The sequence below is a fragment of the Danio rerio genome, chromosome 18 (assembly GCF_052040795.2).
Source record: "Danio rerio strain M-AB ecotype USA chromosome 18, GRCz13ab, whole genome shotgun sequence".
Classification (NCBI taxonomy): Eukaryota; Metazoa; Chordata; class Actinopteri; order Cypriniformes; family Danionidae; genus Danio; species Danio rerio.
This window is the reverse complement of record NC_141038.1, coordinates 15,925,001-15,944,751: the sequence shown is the minus strand read 5'-3', so window position 1 is coordinate 15,944,751 and position 19,751 is coordinate 15,925,001. Positions and strand designations below refer to the sequence as shown.

The window sequence follows — 19,751 nt, the reverse complement described above, 5'->3', positions numbered from 1 at the left end:
TCTGTAAATGAACAGTTCAACTGATAGTTGATGAAATGATGCTACAAAAAAGTCTTACTTCAAAACAGATGACAGCCCAACATTAGAAGCCCACTAACCAACAACAAAATCATTAACATATAACCACCGACATTCAATGTCTATTTAGTCATCATAAACTAAACCTGCCCGATCCAGCTCAAAGAGGGGGTAATATAAGGAAAACATGATATCACTTTATTTTGATGGTCCGATTGTTGAATTTAAGTTATATTGCATCGATGTGCCAAACTAATTTTTCAGCTAATTTAAGTTTCCAGGTTTAAAATGATTTTTGGGGCGGGATCAAAATTGGCGACGTAGCGCAAAACTGCAAGTACAAAGATGACGCATCGGTTTCTCATTATTATTCATAGCGGAGTTTTCTTATCCTATGAGAAGAGTAAGGATGTCACGATCCTCCAAATCCTCGATTCGATTACATTTTCGATTCTAAAGGCACGATTCGATTCGATTATGAATAATTAATTAATTAATGACCAATTAATTATTTGTAGCCTACCGTTTAAACTACCTGACCTGCATGGTCTTTGTTTTACCCATAAACAAATCATACAGTAAATGAATAAAGGCAGGTTACACACATAATTACCACCTGTCAATCACTTTTTCTGCGGGACTCGGGAATAAGCGTGATCTGTGTCTTTATAATGGCGTCGGTAAAAAAGAGGCACAACCAACAGGAACCAGCCAACAGTATCTGAGGTGTTCACTAAAATGACTAAGTACAAGTGAGTGAAAGATTGAAGCAGTCCTCTGACTGCCTGGACCTGCTGTCTTGAGCGGAGGGCTATGTGTGTCTGTGTGGTCACGTGATGTGCATTTTTAGAGGTAGAGAGGAAGGAGGGCTGCTCAGAAATGCTATACGCCACTGTGGATGTCAAATCGTTGTCGTTCTAAAATGCCATTTAAAAACAAAGACAGTGTAAACAGGGCCTGAGTGTGTACTTTTCGCGAGCGGATTTGCAACGGAGGCGGGCGGAGGATCGCGATGCAGGTGTTGTCTATCGGACGAACCGTACGTAATACGTACATCGCAGAGCTTGCAAAACTGTTTTTTTTTTGTCGACAACACGAACGTTGTCAACATAACTCACTGGAAATCCAAAATGCTTACACACCGGCGACTTCATTGAAAGAGGAGAGGGTTTAAGCTCTTTCGACGGGTCTCCTGCTTCTGCAGTTTAACAAGCACTTCAACAAGCCTGTTTTTTTCCCGCTTGGCAAGCCAAGCTGATGTGACATGGAGGCGTGGCAGCATCGATGATTCTATTTTTTGATTAGATAATCGAAATTGAGCAAAAATTTTTATCGATTTCGATTAAAAATCGAAATCGTGACACCCCTAGAGAAGAGCCTGCTTCTTAATAATTCATGACTGCGCATGCTTTTCGAAGGCAAGACAGACTTGCTAGTTTCAAGCAGTGAGACACGGACCCACGGCACGCAGTATTTAGCTGTTCATGAAGGGTCGTATGTGTTTGTTTCCATGATCCACGGGGTTTGTTGCATGTTTTTTACCCACGATGCAGTCAGGGACTATACAGCAAAGCTGTATGTGTCCAGCAAGCATTATTGTCAGGAGAGCAGTACGAGAATTGGAGAATGGCAGACGTTGTCCTTTATCAGTGGAGTTCGTTCACATTTAGACACATCGCCATGCTGCTGTGTTCGCCAAAATCCTTCAGGTTTCTAACAGGGCTAATGGTTAAAATAGACAGCAAGAGACCTGCTGCACTGAGTCTGCATTCAGACCTGGGGATTGAGGGAAAAGTCCTCATTTATAGGGCCTATCATACACCCGGCGCAATGTGGCGCAAGGCGCAGCGCAATAGTCTTTTATTACTTTAAGCTTGGCGCAAGGGTCATTTTGAGGCATTGCGCCACGCTGTTTAAATAGCAAATGCATTTGCGCTCAATGTGCGCACATAGGTGTTCTGGTCTAAAAAAGCAGGCGTGTTTTGGCGCGTTGCTATTTTGAGAAACTGTAAATAGTCTGTTCTTTAGACCAGATCAAAGTCAGTCTATTGTCAGGCGCAAAGTGCGCCTGGCTTACACACTACACACAAGATGCAATACGCAAACATCTTTACATATGAAAAATATATAATATATTAAGGATATATATAGGATATAATAAGGATATATATAGGATATAAATATAAATGATTAAAATATTAAAAAACATATTCATTTCTAGCCTACATGAATTTAAAAACCACTGCCTTCATACTTTCTTTATCTCGGGAGGCTTTTTCAGTTCATTCAATTTGCTTTTGTATAATGTTATTATTATTAGCAGTATTATTTATTATATTCATATTCATATTTGTTTTATTAAAAACAAGCTTAGATTTGTCCACTTGTCAGGTTTTAGACCATATGGGGCATAGCAGGTGTATTTGGAAATAACTCAGTATTTTGACCACACTTTGTTATTATTAATCATTTATTTGTTTTCTGGAAATTAGAACTGAATTTAGAAATAGTTTTGAAACAAATCTTTGTGCTTAACAAACGAAATTAATTATTTATAGGCTAATTGATGTCTGTGCGGTAAGGTTTCCCTATCCACGAGAGCAAAAGCGAAAGTGAACTTACTTTACGTCATGTAAATAGCAATGCGCTTATGGCGCGATGCAGCAGGGTCTTAAAGGGAATGGGAAATGAGACTCTAATTGGCTTATTCTCAAAACACACCTATAACTCATTAAGAAAATAAACTCAACCCTTTTAGACCATGCCCCATGGCGCAAAGCGGATTTTCCCGTCCTTAAGTTAACAAAAAAGCGTTCTGACACGCCCTGAAAGCATTTGCGCCCTGCGTTTTGCGCTCTGCGCATGGACCGTCAAAATAGAGCCCATAGTGTTTATATGAACACGATTATCTTTAGAATGATATAAATTGTGGTTGTGTGTATATGAAATTTCGAATAACAAATGTAGCAGGGCATAAAATTACTGTTTATTTCTTTGCATTTTTACTTTGTAAACTATAAAATCATGCATCTCCTCATGGTTTGTGTCTCATTTTGTGAGCTAACTGACAAAAGTTGTTCGCTCCCCTCCATCTCCCCTGCTGGCCATGCCCACTCCTGCCCTTTGCTCGCAGAGCTCCATGCCCACTATGATGCAACCTGCAGTCTTTGTGGGTCCTAACAACCCAGTATATTGATGGGGACACTGTACTGCTCAGTGAGTGCCATTTTTAGGAGGTCCTGACTCTCTGTGGCCATTAAATATTCCAGGATGTCCTTCGAAAAAGAGTAGGGGTTTAACCCTGGCCAAATTTACCGACTGGCCTCTGTCCACCATGGCCTCCTAACCATCCCCATATCATAATTGGCTTCATCACTCTGTGTGCGGACTGGTGTAAAATGGCTGCCTTTGCATCATTAAAGTGGATGCTGTAAACAAGTGGCGAGTAAGGAGATTCCCGCAAAAAATGTGTAAAGCAAATTGAGTGTCCTGAAACCGCTTTATATATGTAAGGGATTATTATTATTAATATGTGTATGAAATGGGAGACAGACAGACAGACAGACAGACAGATAGGATAGGATAAAGACTGGATAAAATAAATGACAGATAGACATTGTTGTCCTAAATGTTGAATGAAGACAATGATAAGTAAGAATAAACCCATCTGTCACAAACATGCAACACTCAACCACCATCATGTACCCAAAAACAAACAAATCACACACAAGAATCATTGACTTGGTGCTTGGACTGCAATGTAAATCGGTCGACTTGATGACAGGACTACAACTTAACTCAACCGTATATTAAAAAAGCAGCTTACTCTTTGAACAGTCAGTCAATCTTACCATCAAGTAAATCTGATGGATGGCCTGTTAAACCCTTCCCAATGTTTTCTACATCAATCATCTGTGCCAGCAAAAGACACTTGCCATCTAGATATGGCCTTCCTTGATAAATAATGGCATACCATACATCCTTCAAACCATCCTTCAGCACGATTCCTCAATGAGCACTGAGGCTAAAAGCATCTTTATAGCTGAGCTGATGGCATATCTCACAAAGCTTCCTCCCATTTAATGCTAATAAATGGCACAGATGGTTATTAAGTTTATAGAAATTGCTACTGCAACAGAGAAATTTCCAACAAGATGGTTAAGAATATGGTTTCTCTTTCAGGTCGTTACATAACAGTTTAGATAAGTTTAACATAACTCTAAACATTGGGATGCCGTTGACTAAATAATATGTCATTGACATTTATCAACAACACTGGTTTGGAGAATGCCATGGTATTATTTATTGACTCTTCCTTAGCTCTTCACAAGAACAGTACCACCATAAAACTTAAGATAACGCACAAGTGATATTAGTTATTCTGAAAGAAATGGTAAATAGTGTACTGACTACTTTAACCCAGGCTCATTCTGATTATGTACCCCTATATACATTTCTGAAAGCGTCAAATACGTCCCAGGAGCTACTTTTTTTTGTTGCAGTTTTTGTTTTTGTAAGTCCCCCAGAGGCTGCTGCGTATATTTTTTCAGATCTCAAATTTCTCTCGCGAGTGCCATACGCAGTTGATGTTCTCTTGCAAATCCACCAGAGGCTGCTGTTGACTGATTGATTGACTGACTGACCAACTGACAGATCGATTCCCCTTCCCTAAACCCAACCAATAGTATTTTAGAAAGCACAGATTGACACGCCGACTCCCTCCCCTAAACCAAACCACAATTTTAAAAAGCAATCCAGAAAAAGATTTATTTACTTGTTTATTTTATTTTTTAGCTTTTGTTTTTTGCTTTACCTGCTTTCTGGAACTGTTCTTCACAAGACTCAAACCCCATTGTCACGGTCAACTCCACTCTGCATCTCAAGTACGCTAATGTACGTGTTGAGCTACTGAACAAACTGATAAACGTGAGAAAGCTGTCCATACGGAGGTAATCTGTCAGCTGGTAAGCGTGAAAAGAAACGGCATCATACACTCTCAGAAATAAAGGTACGCAGACTGTCACTGGGGTGGTACCTTTTCAAAAGGTACAAATTTGTACCTTAAAGGTCCATATTGGTACCTCAAGGGTACATATTAGTACTTAAAAAGTACAAAAGTGTTCCTCTTCAAATTTTCATGTACTAATATATACTATTGAGGTACCAATATGGACCTTTTAAGTACAAATGTGTACCTTTTGAAAAGGTACCACCCCAGTAACAGCTCGCGTACATTTATTTTTAAGAATGTACCGCCAATTAACGTTCATTTTAAAGACGAAATGCAGCCATACATAGCTCTGGCTACATAATTCACGACCTCCAGAAATGCATATATGGTTATGTTTTCAGAATGAGTGTGTTGGACAACTTGAAGCAAATTGAGACCTGATTTTGGCACTGCTTATGTCTATCATAAAAGAACAACAAGTGATAAACAGGTTTAACCTTTATGGTAAGAACAAGCTGACGGCCCTTTAATGATTCAACCATCTGGTTAATCCAGAGAAAAGCAACACATGCAATTTGATTGGTCCATCAAAGCCTTTTTGTTTCCTCAATACCTTTTCCGATAGATGACTCAGCCTTCTGGGACTTTGAGCAGTAGAAGGGCCATTTTTAGAGAATCTGATGCAACGTGACTGAATAATTGGATTAGAGGTGCAAATTTTTGGTTTGTTGACAAAGCAATGTCCGTCAGAGTTTGGCTCTAAAAGGACTTTTTATATCTCTGACAATTTATTGCATGTTTAATAATCCTTAGCCTCATCAAGATTTGTCCCCTACCAGCTGGACCCTGCAAGCACTGGGCAGCAGGACAATTCTGTGACCTTACACAGAAAAGCTCTTCACCTGGGGGCAGCAGACTTTTAGTAAGGAGAGATGAAGACGACACAAATGGCTTTGACCTCAACGAGGTCACAATATGGCTGAGTCTCAATTCTAGCAATAAACACTCAAATTCATCATTCAGTAACTGCTGCATGTCAGAGACGGCAGATGGCAGAGGCAAATATGTGCTGTTTCGTAAAATAAAGAGAACAGAGTGACTGACTGGTCTAATGATTGAGCGTTTCAAAGAAGAGGATTACAAAATCCTTCTATGAACCCTAATAAACAATACAGGGCACAGAGATTACTGTTGTTTTTATTTGGAGCTGTACAAGAGCCACTGCATGCCTGTCCCGACCAATGCAGGGAATTATATGTGCACTTTTTCTGGAAGAGCAAATCTTGCATCTGATACAGTCAACAAAACAGCACATCTTTGGATTTGTCAAAAATGTGGTCGATCTGAGGAACCTACATTTCTCTTCTATATGTCTAATAGTCTTCAACAAGGCTTTGGAGATCAACTATGCAGGTTTATTTATTTATTTCTATTGCATGGAGTGCTAAATCTGGTATAGCAGTTAAGTCCACAGTGTGAATATGAAGCAAATAGTACTTTCATGAGCTGTAGTCAGCTTGTGGCTGACGGAAGACAAAAAAACTTCAAGGCCCTGTAACTCTTTAGACAGAGTTGTCTCCGAAAATTCACCTCTTTCACTTCGAGAGGGTTCAGTACGAGGTCAAGGAAGAACAGGTTTGTCCTAAAGAACAGTGCATGTGCATTTCTCAAAAAGCTCCAGCTGGTAAAGGGTGCTTGTTATTCCCAGAAGTCTCTCCACCATTCCCAAGTAGAGAAAGGTCTTCACAGGAGCCAGCTGTCTCTGTGTCCGGAGTAAGAACTAGTCTAGGTGGAGGAAAGGCCACCCATCCTCCATCCTGCTCTTCCTCGAGTCCTGTGGTTGCAGCTGCGGCCGCCGCACACTCCTCTTTAAAGAGCCTATCATGCTCCTGTTTCAATTCCTGATAGGATCGCGAAAACATGTGGAAGATGGAAGTGGCTGGAAAGGCCATGATTAGGATCCCACTCAGGATGCTGCTGAGCGCCACCACCTGGCCGGGGATGCTCCTGGGCACCATGTCTCCATAACCCACTGTGGTCATGGAGATGATCGCCCACCAATAAGAAGCAGGGATGCTGCTGAAATCCTGCACTCCGGTCAGCTCGCTCTCCGCCAGGTGCACCAGCGGCGAGAAGAGCGTCACGGCCACGCAGAGAAAAAGCAGCAGCAGGCCAAACTCACGAGTGCTCCGGCGCACCGTCAGTCCCAGTGTCTGCAAACCCAGAGAGTGGCGGGCCAGCCGCATCACATAGAGGATCCGAAGGGCACGTAGGATCCGTAGTACCAATCCAAGCTTGTCCAAGTAGCCCTTACCTCCAGAAGGTCGCTCATTTTCGTCATTGGGTTTCTCATCCACAACCAGAGACACGTAGTAGGGCAGAATGGCCATGGCGTCGATGATGTTCAAGGGTCCACGGAGAAACTGCAGCTTGCTGCGTGCCTGCACGAACCGTAGCAGAAACTCCAGGGAGAACCAGGCCACACACACCGTCTCAATGATAAACATATGCTGGCATTTCTGCGAGCACACACCCTGTGGAGGGAGAAAGAAGAAGAAGCTAATTTAATTCCCAATTCAATTATTTTCAATGCCACTGCTTTGCATTTCAATTCAAAATCAATGCATTTAGGTTTCACATATAAGAAATTGAAAATTAAAGTTTGTGAAACAGAGAGCAAAAGGTTTGCTGGTAATACACAATAGTGAAAGGGGAATGGATGAGATAGGGAGAGGGCAGACAGAAAAACTCAGTGTTTACTTTTAGTATTCGAGTCACACTAACCGATAAGTCAAGCTGTAACACTTAATTAGCCTGAGTCAGGGGTCAGATTGAAGCGGTGGGGGAGGAATGGCTTACAGAAAAGACAAACCAGATCACTTTGACCTTGAAATGCCTGAATTAAATACTGGATGTTTGAGAAACATACTGGAAGTGACCCAAATGAGATTTTTCCCTCATGTGACATGCCTACAGATGTGATCCTTGAAGCTATACATTTCTCTTGCAGTATGAACTGAAAGCACACATGTAGTTGCAACCCAGACTCATTTAGATTACGCACCCCTATATACATTTCCAGAGAGAGCTAAATATGCCCCAGGAGCTACATTTTTTTGCAGTGTTTGTTTTTGCGAATCCGTTGGAGGCCGCTGTGTATGCTTTTTCAGACCTCAAATTTCTCTCGCAAGTCCCATTCACACATGCTCTTCGTCTGCATCTCAAGTCCGCCGACATATTTTGTCGAGCTACAGGAGAAATGGTAACAGTCAGCTGGTAAGCAAGAAAAGGAATGGCATTAAACAACCCCGTTGCGATCGTTTTAAAGACGAAATGTAGCTCTGGCTACATAATTCACGATCTCCAAAAAATGTATATACGGTAGAGGTGTGAACCTATACTGGTTTCACGGTTCAGGTTCGGTTACGATTATCATGCCTTCGATTCGGTTCAATTCGATATCTCGGTGCATCACGGTGCATTGACGATGCTTTCCATATACAGTGTTATATTTTAGGGGGGAGGCTATAACAAGCTGTCTGTATAAACACAGACACACAACAACACACTGTCTCTCATTCAAACACATACACAAACATAGACAGCACCAAACAAACAAACAAACAAACAAACACACACACACACACACACACACACACTTAAGCCCTCGCAACAGGGAGAGCTCACGCTAAGCGGAGCAGAAAAACGGAAAAAACAAAAAAAGAAGCACTTTTCCGACGGTCTCTTACTGAGAGCTCCTCTCAGCGCGAACTCTCCCGGCTAAACACATATTGCGCGGGCTTAAACAGAGAAAGCTCGTAATGTCGAGAAGAAAAAAAGAAAGACAGCTGAGAAACATAACCAGCTTTGTCTTTTTGTAGGAAACACACTTTAGATCTTTTTAGGGCAAGAGGTTTTTGAGTTATTGCCGTCTATAACTGAATGTGTGTCAGGAATATCGAAAACAAAACCAACTGAACCGCGCTCATTTCTGGCGCCCCCCTGGATATACAGCGTCCTTAGCATTTGCCTATGGTGCCTATGCCACGGGCCGGCCGTGAATTGGCTGAGTGTTGTAAATACTCGCGCTCACCTCCCTCGCAACAGAGCGCATAGGAGACGAATGACGTCAGTACATAATAACCGGTTATGATTATTACTGAACCGATACCGAATTGTCCGCGTCTGCATCGCGTTGCACCGAAGAAACAATTAATTTTGACACCCCTAATATACGGCTACTTTCTCAGAATGAGCCTGTGTTGTGTAGTTAACATAGGAATATCATCACATGGTTTTTGTCATGTTGTTATCATTCAGTAAGTGTCTTGCTGAAATCTTTAAAACCAGAGGAGGAGCGAGCAGAATCAGCAGAAAGATGCTGAGATAGCAGATTTAATTAATATTTGGTAAAATGCATTAGTTCAAGCAAAACCCAAGGGAATGTATCACAGTCATGGCATGTTAGCAAATTAGCTGTGCAATGTGCAGTTCCTGGAAGACACTTGAAGATGTAATGGTTTTGTTGATGATGTGTGTGCTTATCCTGGTAAAACTTGTTTTGTTTCTGTACATGCTCACTCACAGGTACTTTAGGGTCAGTTGCTTGCTCACACTAATGCAGATGTGTACAGTGGGCAAATTATACTGTACATTGACCATAAGGGGGGGCAAATCTTCGTCTGCATCTCAAGTCCGCCGACATATTTTGTCGAGCTACAGGAGAAATGGTAACAGTCAGCTGGTAAGCAAGAAAAGGAATGGCATTAAACAACCCCGTTGCGATCGTTTTAAAGACGAAATGTAGCTCTGGCTACATAATTCACGATCTCCAAAAAATGTATATACGGTAGAGGTGTGAACCTATACTGGTTTCACGGTTCAGGTTCGGTTACGATTATCATGCCTTCGATTCGGTTCAATTCGATATCTCGGTGCATCACGGTGCATTGACGATGCTTTCCATATACAGTGTTATATTTTAGGGGGGAGGCTATAACAAGCTGTCTGTATAAACACAGACACACAACAACACACTGTCTCTCATTCAAACACATACACAAACATAGACAGCACCAAACAAACAAACAAACAAACAAACACACACACACACACACACACACACTTAAGCCCTCGCAACAGGGAGAGCTCACGCTAAGCGGAGCAGAAAAACGGAAAAAACAAAAAAAGAAGCACTTTTCCGACGGTCTCTTACTGAGAGCTCCTCTCAGCGCGAACTCTCCCGGCTAAACACATATTGCGCGGGCTTAAACAGAGAAAGCTCGTAATGTCGAGAAGAAAAAAAGAAAGACAGCTGAGAAACATAACCAGCTTTGTCTTTTTGTAGGAAACACACTTTAGATCTTTTTAGGGCAAGAGGTTTTTGAGTTATTGCCGTCTATAACTGAATGTGTGTCAGGAATATCGAAAACAAAACCAACTGAACCGCGCTCATTTCTGGCGCCCCCCTGGATATACAGCGTCCTTAGCATTTGCCTATGGTGCCTATGCCACGGGCCGGCCGTGAATTGGCTGAGTGTTGTAAATACTCGCGCTCACCTCCCTCGCAACAGAGCGCATAGGAGACGAATGACGTCAGTACATAATAACCGGTTATGATTATTACTGAACCGATACCGAATTGTCCGCGTCTGCATCGCGTTGCACCGAAGAAACAATTAATTTTGACACCCCTAATATACGGCTACTTTCTCAGAATGAGCCTGTGTTGTGTAGTTAACATAGGAATATCATCACATGGTTTTTGTCATGTTGTTATCATTCAGTAAGTGTCTTGCTGAAATCTTTAAAACCAGAGGAGGAGCGAGCAGAATCAGCAGAAAGATGCTGAGATAGCAGATTTAATTAATATTTGGTAAAATGCATTAGTTCAAGCAAAACCCAAGGGAATGTATCACAGTCATGGCATGTTAGCAAATTAGCTGTGCAATGTGCAGTTCCTGGAAGACACTTGAAGATGTAATGGTTTTGTTGATGATGTGTGTGCTTATCCTGGTAAAACTTGTTTTGTTTCTGTACATGCTCACTCACAGGTACTTTAGGGTCAGTTGCTTGCTCACACTAATGCAGATGTGTACAGTGGGCAAATTATACTGTACATTGACCATAAGGGGGGGCAAATTTTTTGGTAACATTTGTTTGTGTAATATATCCTTCAGTCATTTATGTTTTTATTTAAATTACATCTAATTTGTTAATAAAACATATTTAAGGCTTCAGTGCTTTTGAGGAATATTTTGTGTTTTCTGACCTCCAGTATCCTCTGATTAGCTATTTCATAGTTTACTGTAGGTCAAACTATACAAACTATGCAATCTAATTTGACATGACGTTCAGGCTATATGTAGAAACAAACAATTGTTTAAAGAGGAAACAGTCTTGTGAACACTTATCGTGTCTATCAGTGCTCTAGATCTGCAGTTTTAAACTGTTGAAATAATTTTCTTTTGCACATAGACTGATTAGCAAGATTACGCATTCACAATGGTATAAACCATAATAGGGGTGGTCAAATTTATATTTAAATTATCGGTAACACTTTATTTTGATGGTCCATTTGAGTATTAGACTGTCTGCTTAAAATCTGTTGATAATGCTCCTTCAAAAGACATTTAACTGACTAAGAAACTTTGCAAGTACGTCAACTTATACTAACCCTAACCTCAACCCCAACCCTAACCCCAACTTGATAGTCTACTTATAGTCTAATGAAATTTAGTTGCAAAGTAACATAAATTCAACAAACGGACCATAAAAAAAGTGTGATCATTATCTACTATTTTAATTATTAACATTAATAGTTAAAATAGAAATCAGAGCAAACTATTTCTCAGTATTAAAGGGCCGATAACTAGCTTATTATTTTTTTATTAATTTTATTATTTTAAAAGGTAAGCGATTCAAAACAGTTTAAACAATATTTAACAGCTAAAACAGTGAATTAATCATAATACACACATATTTAGTCAATTTAAATAATTAGAACAAACAATAATAATAATAATACAAAAATGGTATAATAACCCATTCTCTATTCATATATTCTATATTACAATTGTATTATATTTATTTATTACAAAAATAAAAATAAAGCATGATTTTCATTTCATCAGTAATCTTACTGTTAAAAACAAAATAAAACGGAGGGAGAGTGTGAGAAACAAATTTAATTCTCCATCAATCTATTTTTTAATAAAAATGCTTTGCATTTAAATTGAAAATCAATGGCTTTAGGCTTGGCATAAATAAAAAAATAAATTAGAAAACTTTAATGTGAATGGGACATTTAAAATAAAATATCACTGTCTGAGTTCTCTCCATTCGGTCTGATTTATTTTTAGTTTAGTGACAGCACTTGTCTTATCTCTGCGAGGACATGTGGTTTTGAGTTTGTTAAAGCTGCCACTTTGTTATCTTTGAACTTTACTTGTGAGTGTGTAGTTTTTGGGCAAGATTGAGCTGTACTCTCATATAAAACTAACTGTTGTGTCTTTAATTAGCCACTTTTACACAACAATTACAGTAAATTACTAGAAAAGTAACAGATGGAGTTTACCAGCAAATACACAAATGCTTTCTTTTCCCCTGGTAGGATCACACTCACATATCCATGCCCAAATACAGGTAAACATTGTGATATCAATCATCTATTTAAAGGGCTCATTAATAACCCAGTTTACAAAATATCTTAGCTGTCTCCAGAATGTGTCTGTAAAGTTTCAGCTCAAAATACCTATCAGATTGTTTATTATATCTGTGAATACAATAATTTTGGAGTAAAATTTCATTGTAGCTGTTTTGCTACCTGTGCCTTTAAATGCAAATTGAGCTGGTTTTCCCTGCCCACTGTTGCCACTTGTGTCTCTTTTTCTACAGTCAGCAGTCAGTGACATAAACAGCAATGGAGCAGATATTCAAAGTTTAAAAATAGCAAGTAAGGTTATTTGATGTATTTGTTGTGGAGTTTAGTCAAGCCTTTCTGCTATGAGTCACATACAAATGCCATTACAAAGTACGAAGTACACACACTAGGGTTGTAACAATATACCGGTATGTCTACCACGATTTGAACGTGCACGATTATCATAACATGAACAATTGCATATCAACGGTTTTAACCCTTAAAGACTGAGACAGCCGCCCGCGGCTAAAAATAAGTATTGCTCTTAAATGTTTAATAACTTTTGATCCGCTGATCCGATTCATACAATTCAATGATTGGCATAAAGAAGAGAATCTCAGCTTTCCAGTGCTGTATCACATAACAATTTGATTTGATTTGATTTGACAAAGAAACACTCGTCACTGTGTCTCCGGACAAACCAGACATGATATATTGATGCATTGTCCCTCCTCCATGCCCAGATTGGTTCAAACTCGCTATATCACAACCAATAAGCATAGGTTTCGCTTTTGTTTGTGGAGCAACAATGAGCTTTTTGAACAACACAGAATAAGAGATTAAGAGGCATAGAATTAGAGGCATACATTCAAAACGCAAAAAAAAAGTTTTGCATGAGATAATTCTCATACTAAGTACTTTTGCATGCACAGCAGCACAGAAACATGACAAAACAGTGACACAGCAAAGACGAACTGAGGATTTGCACCATGTTTATTTGGACTTTATTTGGACTTTGACACATTATTTATTATTTTATTATTTTTTTATTTGTTCATTGTAAGTGGTGTTGTTTATAGTAACTGAAAATATATTATTTGGAAAAAGTCAAATTTGCTTCACTGTTCTATTATTTTGTAACATTTGTAACATACCGTATACCGCGAAACCGTCAAACCGTGGTATTGTTTTAGACGATTATCATACCGTAAAAAATTCATACCGTTACAACCCTAACACACACATGTTTAACTTTGCATTGTTTTTGCATGTCTAGTTGAGGTAAATATGGCAAGATACAAGTTAATACACTGCTATATCCCCTTTGCTACTGTACAAAATAAACCAGACTTAATGTCTACAAACCGAGAATCCTGTTGTATGTTTGATGCATCCTCTGATGCAGCAGTGGTCATTCTTATAAATTACATATCGATTTGACAGTCTTTTCTTTAAAACAAACATACACCGATTTAAAAATATTTTAAACTTGTAAAACTCATTCTTGAGGTGTGGCTGACCACAGAGAGTTGGAACAGATCTTTTAATCCCAGTTTATTTGCAAATCCTGTTTCGGAACATGTTTATATGCAATCATACGGAGATACAGAGATGTTAATATGCTCCTATCAATCAATTCAGTGGGTGGGGAAAACCACACTCCAACACCCTGTTGCAGTGGGCCTCAAAATCACTATTTTAACATTTGGAAACTTTGAAAAAGAAACGTGTTGTGTTTTTATCACTTCAATATGAATGTGGACACTATACATACAAACAGTTTTGTTCAAAACAGCTTCCAAAAGTAGATTTTCCATCATAGGCACTCTTTAAATGAGAGACTGTCAATTCACCATCAATTCAACTACTAATAGAGCAAATGCTACACTGCAAACCCTGCGCTATACATATCCTGCCTTCCTATAATGGCCTCTTTCTTTCATGTTTCAAAAACCTTTCACATACCGTTCATGCTTTTGCTTGTCAGAGAAGTCTGAAAAGCCTTTGTAAATTCTCATTCTCAATCAAGAGCAACAAACTCACAGTGTGAATGAACATATTATCAAAGTGCAGCAGCTCTGAGGTGATTCATTTGAGCAAATTCAGCTATTTTAAATGCTCTGCACACCATTTGTCCTCCACTGTCCAGTACGTACTCAGCCTTCGTTTTCTCTCTCTCTTTCTGTCACTCTCCCCAGTTCTCAGTCATTCTCATTCCCTCCTTCCACTCCGACACCTTCCTCTCATCTCATTTCTGGCTTTTACTCCCCGTCTCTCTGCAGTGGGGATGAAGTGGTTGCTGCTGCAGCTGCAGGCATTATGCATGTTAAAGAAGGATAACAATTTGCAACTCGTCAGGCTGATTGTCAATTTCTCAGCGCTAATGCACTTAGGGTGACCTTATCTCTGTGAATCCACTAGAAATGTCAATGGCATTCCCCCTCCTCTTTGCCCAAAACCAATCAACCACAGCTCTAGCATCTATACAAACTGTATACGTACATTTAGAAATCACCTACAGAGCTGAAGAGCACATTATAATGAAGATTTAGAGATTAGCATACATAGCAGCAGGGATGCATTTCAGCATTTATTACAAGCTTTTAGCCAAAGCCATAATGTTTCTACTTCAAATGATTATGATTGGTTGCATATATTAATATTAAAAAAGACACAAAAAGAAAAATAGAAATATCACCTTTCATAAACTCATAAACTACATTATCTGTTTATGGTTTTTATAAATATGCTGGTTTTTAGACAAACAAATAGAAAAGACTGACTGCTCACTCTAAACTCATACTGTGTGTGTATTTCAGTTAATGTCACATGCTTCAAGCTCACCTGCACCATTCATTTACAGCAAAATACACACTTAATGATGAACTTAAAAGTCCAGTGAAATTGAAATAACGTTTTTAAATGTTATATATATCAGTGTTTTAGTCTTCAAGGACATCTATAAGCTATTGTGGTACAAAACAATGACAGAATTTGCGTTTGGAAGATATAGAAGTGATATAAACATGTTAGGCTTGTAGTTTGTCACTTCCGCCTGAATAGAGTGGAGGAACTATGACATCAGCTTGTAGGCAAATCGGCTGCTAGCATAAAATATGCATAGGATTTTTGAAGATTGCAAATAATAAACTCATTACACTTACAAGTTTTGTCCAACTGGATAATGTCCATACAAAAATACAACTTTTAACTCTTTCGGATCTTAAATGAAAACACAAGAATGGAAAAGCTAACAATAGGCTAAAACGGACTACAGTGCCTTCAGGGCGCTGGCCTGTGACGTCAGCACAACCCTGCTAATGACAACTTTTCAAGCTTATTTTTAGAAATATGGTCCATGACAATGATTTACTCTCTCTGTTAATTATATCATAACCCAAGCTATATATTATAAACAAATACAAATATGCAAAAAGCTCTATAGACCTATGTGCCTTCTGGATAGTTTATTCAAATGTGGGGAATACATTTGTTTTGCTTTTACGTGTTTTTAAACAACTACTGTATAATTTATAAAAATGCCTACATATCATCATAAGACATTTAAATAAGTGTATTGCGTGTGCATACAGCCAGCTTACCTTGATGAAGCGTGAGGGACAGGTTTATCAAATGCTTGCAAATTCCATCATGGATAGAGAACAACATTCAATACTCTTTTTTTGTCACGAATTACAGCAGAAAACAGCCCATTCAGACAAATTTGCAATCAATTTTAAGGAGTGTAATTGTTGCAGTTATGATAGAGTTTAATGTGTTCAGATGAAGAAAAAAATCAATTGATCACATTAAAATGACAGTTAATATGTGTCACGATTACCAGTGATCGTACTTCATTGACATAGACATCTCAAACACAAACACTTATGTTCTACAAATCTGCTATTCATGGACTACATTTTCATACATGCACTCCGCTCACACACAGACATGCTTCCTCATTCTGACTGATTACACTCACACCACCTGAGGATTGTCAAAGACTGATTACACACACTACTTAAGCAGCACACACACTCATTCCCATCCAACCAAAATTGGGATGCAACTGATGTGTTTGATGTTGTAGAATAAACGTAAAAGTATCTTGAGTTTATATTAGCCATGAACATTAAGCAATCTAACCGAAATGCCATTAAAAAAAACATTGACCACTCATCGACACTTCCAGGTTTTTGCATACAAATTGACGTCATAGTTACTCCACTCTATGGATCAACAGTTATATTCAAGTCACATCATACTTCAGCTTCTCATTAAATCTTGACCAAACAGACCCCCCCCCCATCCCCCCTCCTTCCTTCAAGATGTTTCTCATTTGCTTTTCATTTGATGTGATTCAGCTCAACAACTCTCAACAAAACGCTGTTGGATGTTTTTGAAAAAGGGGAGGAGCTACTTTACGTCCAACCCTCTCTTCGTTTTTCAGATTATAAGTCAAACATCGAGTAAAAAATGATCATTTCAAAGCACTTCACGAGACCTTTAAAAGTGTCAGTGTATATATGTGAACTTGGTCTTAGGTTTTTTAGTTATACAGGGTGGGCCATTTATGTGGATACACCTTAATAAAATGGGAATGGTTGGTGATATTAACGTCCTGCTTGTGGCACATTAGTATATGTGATGGATCCAACTTTTTTCAATAGCAATTCACTGATAGCAACACCGCAGAAGAAATGCCAGCACAGGCTTCCAGTATACGTTGTTTCAGGTGCTGCACATCTTGTATCTTCACAGAATAGACAACAAAGATAGTGGGGCCATTCTTCATCGATGGAAACCTCAAGGCCATTGGATAATTGAAATTGCTACATAATGATGCGTTTCCCTCTTTTTGCACTGAAGCTGGCTTGTAGTTTTTCCAGCAACATGGTGCACCACCACATCATGGGTGTCAGGTCCAAGCATTCCTTGATGAACAGTATCCTGAAAGGTGGATTGGTCGTCGTGGGCCAGTTGAATGGCCCCCAAGGTCTCCCGATCTGACCCCCTTAGACTTTTATCATTGGGGTCATCTGAAGGCAATTGTCTATGGTGTGAAGATACAAGATGTGCAGCACCTGAAACTACGGATACTGAAAGCCTGTGCTGGCATTTCTCAGTTGCTATTGGTGTGTGAAGAGTGGGAGAAGAGGGTTGCGTTAACAATCCAACACAATGGGCAGCACATTGAACACATTTTATTAGTGGTCAGAAACGTGTAAATAACTCATGAAAGAATAAAGTTACGTTAAAACCAAGCACACCATTGATTTTCTTGTGAAATTCCCAATAAGTTTAATGTGTCAAATGACCCTCTTCCTATTGAAAAAACAAAAGTTGGATCCAAGATGGCCGACTTCAAATTGGCCAACATGGTCACCACCCATCTTGAAAAATTTGCCAACTCACATATACTAATGTGCCACAAACAGGACGTTAATATCACCAACCATTCCCATTTTATTAAGGTGTATCCATATAAAAGGCCCACCCTGTATTCATAACAACTACAGGACTTTTAATCATTATAATATACAGTATCATTTAAAGCGACATGCTTGAGCTTCATTTTAGTTTTTGATGGTAAACATAATTTGTGTATTAGTTTTAGTTTATTAATCAATATTTAAATGTGAATAAAAACCAATTTGTATCTCATCATCATAAGCAATCATGTTTCTTAAAGGGTCAAGAAACTCTGTGCCAGAGTGTGTCTTATTACGTCTTACAATGTGATGCATTAATGCATGAGTAAGGCTTGGTTCAAACCAATCAGCGCGCTCTATTGTGCAACTTCATTAATATTCATTAGTCACAGTGTTTAGACGGCAGAGACGCCACATTGTGTTGGCAAAACAAGCGTGAAGTGTTGCTTTTATAGTTTGCTGCCGTTAAGTTTTGTTTTCATTTTCTCTCTGTGAGAGCTCATCTGGAGTCACGTGTGGATTAACAGTGTACGCGACGCGCGACAACAATAACTTACGCGTCTAAGGAGGATTATTGTTTACCTGAGAGCTGTTCTCATCTGCAAACGCAGAGATCCGGATTCGCTTGTAGTCTTCTCTTAATAAAGACGCGGCTCTAGTTGCTGGTGATTGTCCTGTCTCTACAGATTTGGTAAGTTAGCGACCAGTGCTCTTTGTTTATTCAGTTTGTTTGTATCAAACTAAGTTAACTATTGCACCGAGAGTAAACATGTTAGCACCACAACCTAACTTTAACCTCGTGTGGGGTTTTTACTACATTTTGTGACCGGAATAACACACGTGGCTTTCTGACACTACCTGCCGTGTGCATCTAAGTTTCCGGGAAATGCAGAGGTTTTTTTTCTCTTATTCGCTGTGCGGTATCAAACATTGCATGAAAAATACACGCTTAGAGCAGATCCTCGAATCAAATATCTCGTTTGTCGCGAGGGGCATGAATGAATTCCCTGAATGAAAGAGCCAAACTGCAGTTAAAGTCCAACATTTAATAATTTGGCAAATAATTCGACTACAGATGCCCATGTAGGTTAAACACCATCACTTTCTCCTGTGTGTGTGTAGTTTGACTCTGAAACTCGCACGTGCCCAAATAGACATTCCCACACCATCCCACTTTAGTTCCTCCGACACTCCCCCCTAAACAGAGCTGGACACGCCCACTTTTCTGACTTTTTCCAAAGTAGAGGTGTGAAAACACCCTGCTGAAACGAGGGGGTTTCACAGCCCTTTAAGCTACTTTAGTTTAAATCACTCAATTCATATACATTTTATATCTTTAATAATGCTTTGAAGAAGATTTAGTTGTAGAGACTTTAAATGGAAGTACAGAAATCTCACATTTCAAACCTTTTCATATGTGAAAAAGAAATGGGTTTGGCTGACTAAACTTGCATGACTTTTGGGGTATATAACTTATAAACTACCAAAGCATGAGTTTCAAAACCATTCATCCTTGGACTTTACATGTGGGATTGAGGTGCAGCACTAGAGTATAATGATGACGAATTAAAATCAATAGGGTGGGTGGAATAGATTTGGCTCAACTTGACTGCTGCAGTCCCACACATGAACAACAATGAAACAGAGAGCTACCACTGCAGCCTTTGTATTAGCACTAAACAGGTTATCTGAACTGACAGCCATCTTT

General features: G+C 39.2%; 2 protein-coding genes across 6 annotated transcripts in view; both read right to left on the bottom strand.

The window, feature by feature from the left end:
* Window positions 1-6,148: 6,148 nt before the first annotated feature.
* kcng4a (potassium voltage-gated channel, subfamily G, member 4a) overlaps window positions 6,149-19,751 on the bottom strand; it is a 63,233-nt gene continuing 49,630 nt past the window's right edge. For all 4 annotated transcript variants that reach the window (XM_087292192.1, XM_087292191.1, XM_087292193.1 and 1 more), the window contains one exon: window positions 6,149-7,503. In XM_087292192.1, coding sequence (XP_087148318.1) covers window positions 6,637-7,503 — 867 coding nt within the window. In that variant the 3' untranslated portion in view covers window positions 6,149-6,636. The remainder of the gene's footprint in view (window positions 7,504-19,751) is intronic.
* Window positions 13,762-19,751, bottom strand: part of si:dkey-246g23.2 — a 186,051-nt gene continuing 180,061 nt past the window's right edge. For both annotated transcript variants that reach the window (XR_015514800.1, XR_015514801.1), the window contains one exon: window positions 13,762-13,843. The gene's annotated coding sequence lies outside the window, so the exon portion shown is untranslated. The remainder of the gene's footprint in view (window positions 13,844-19,751) is intronic.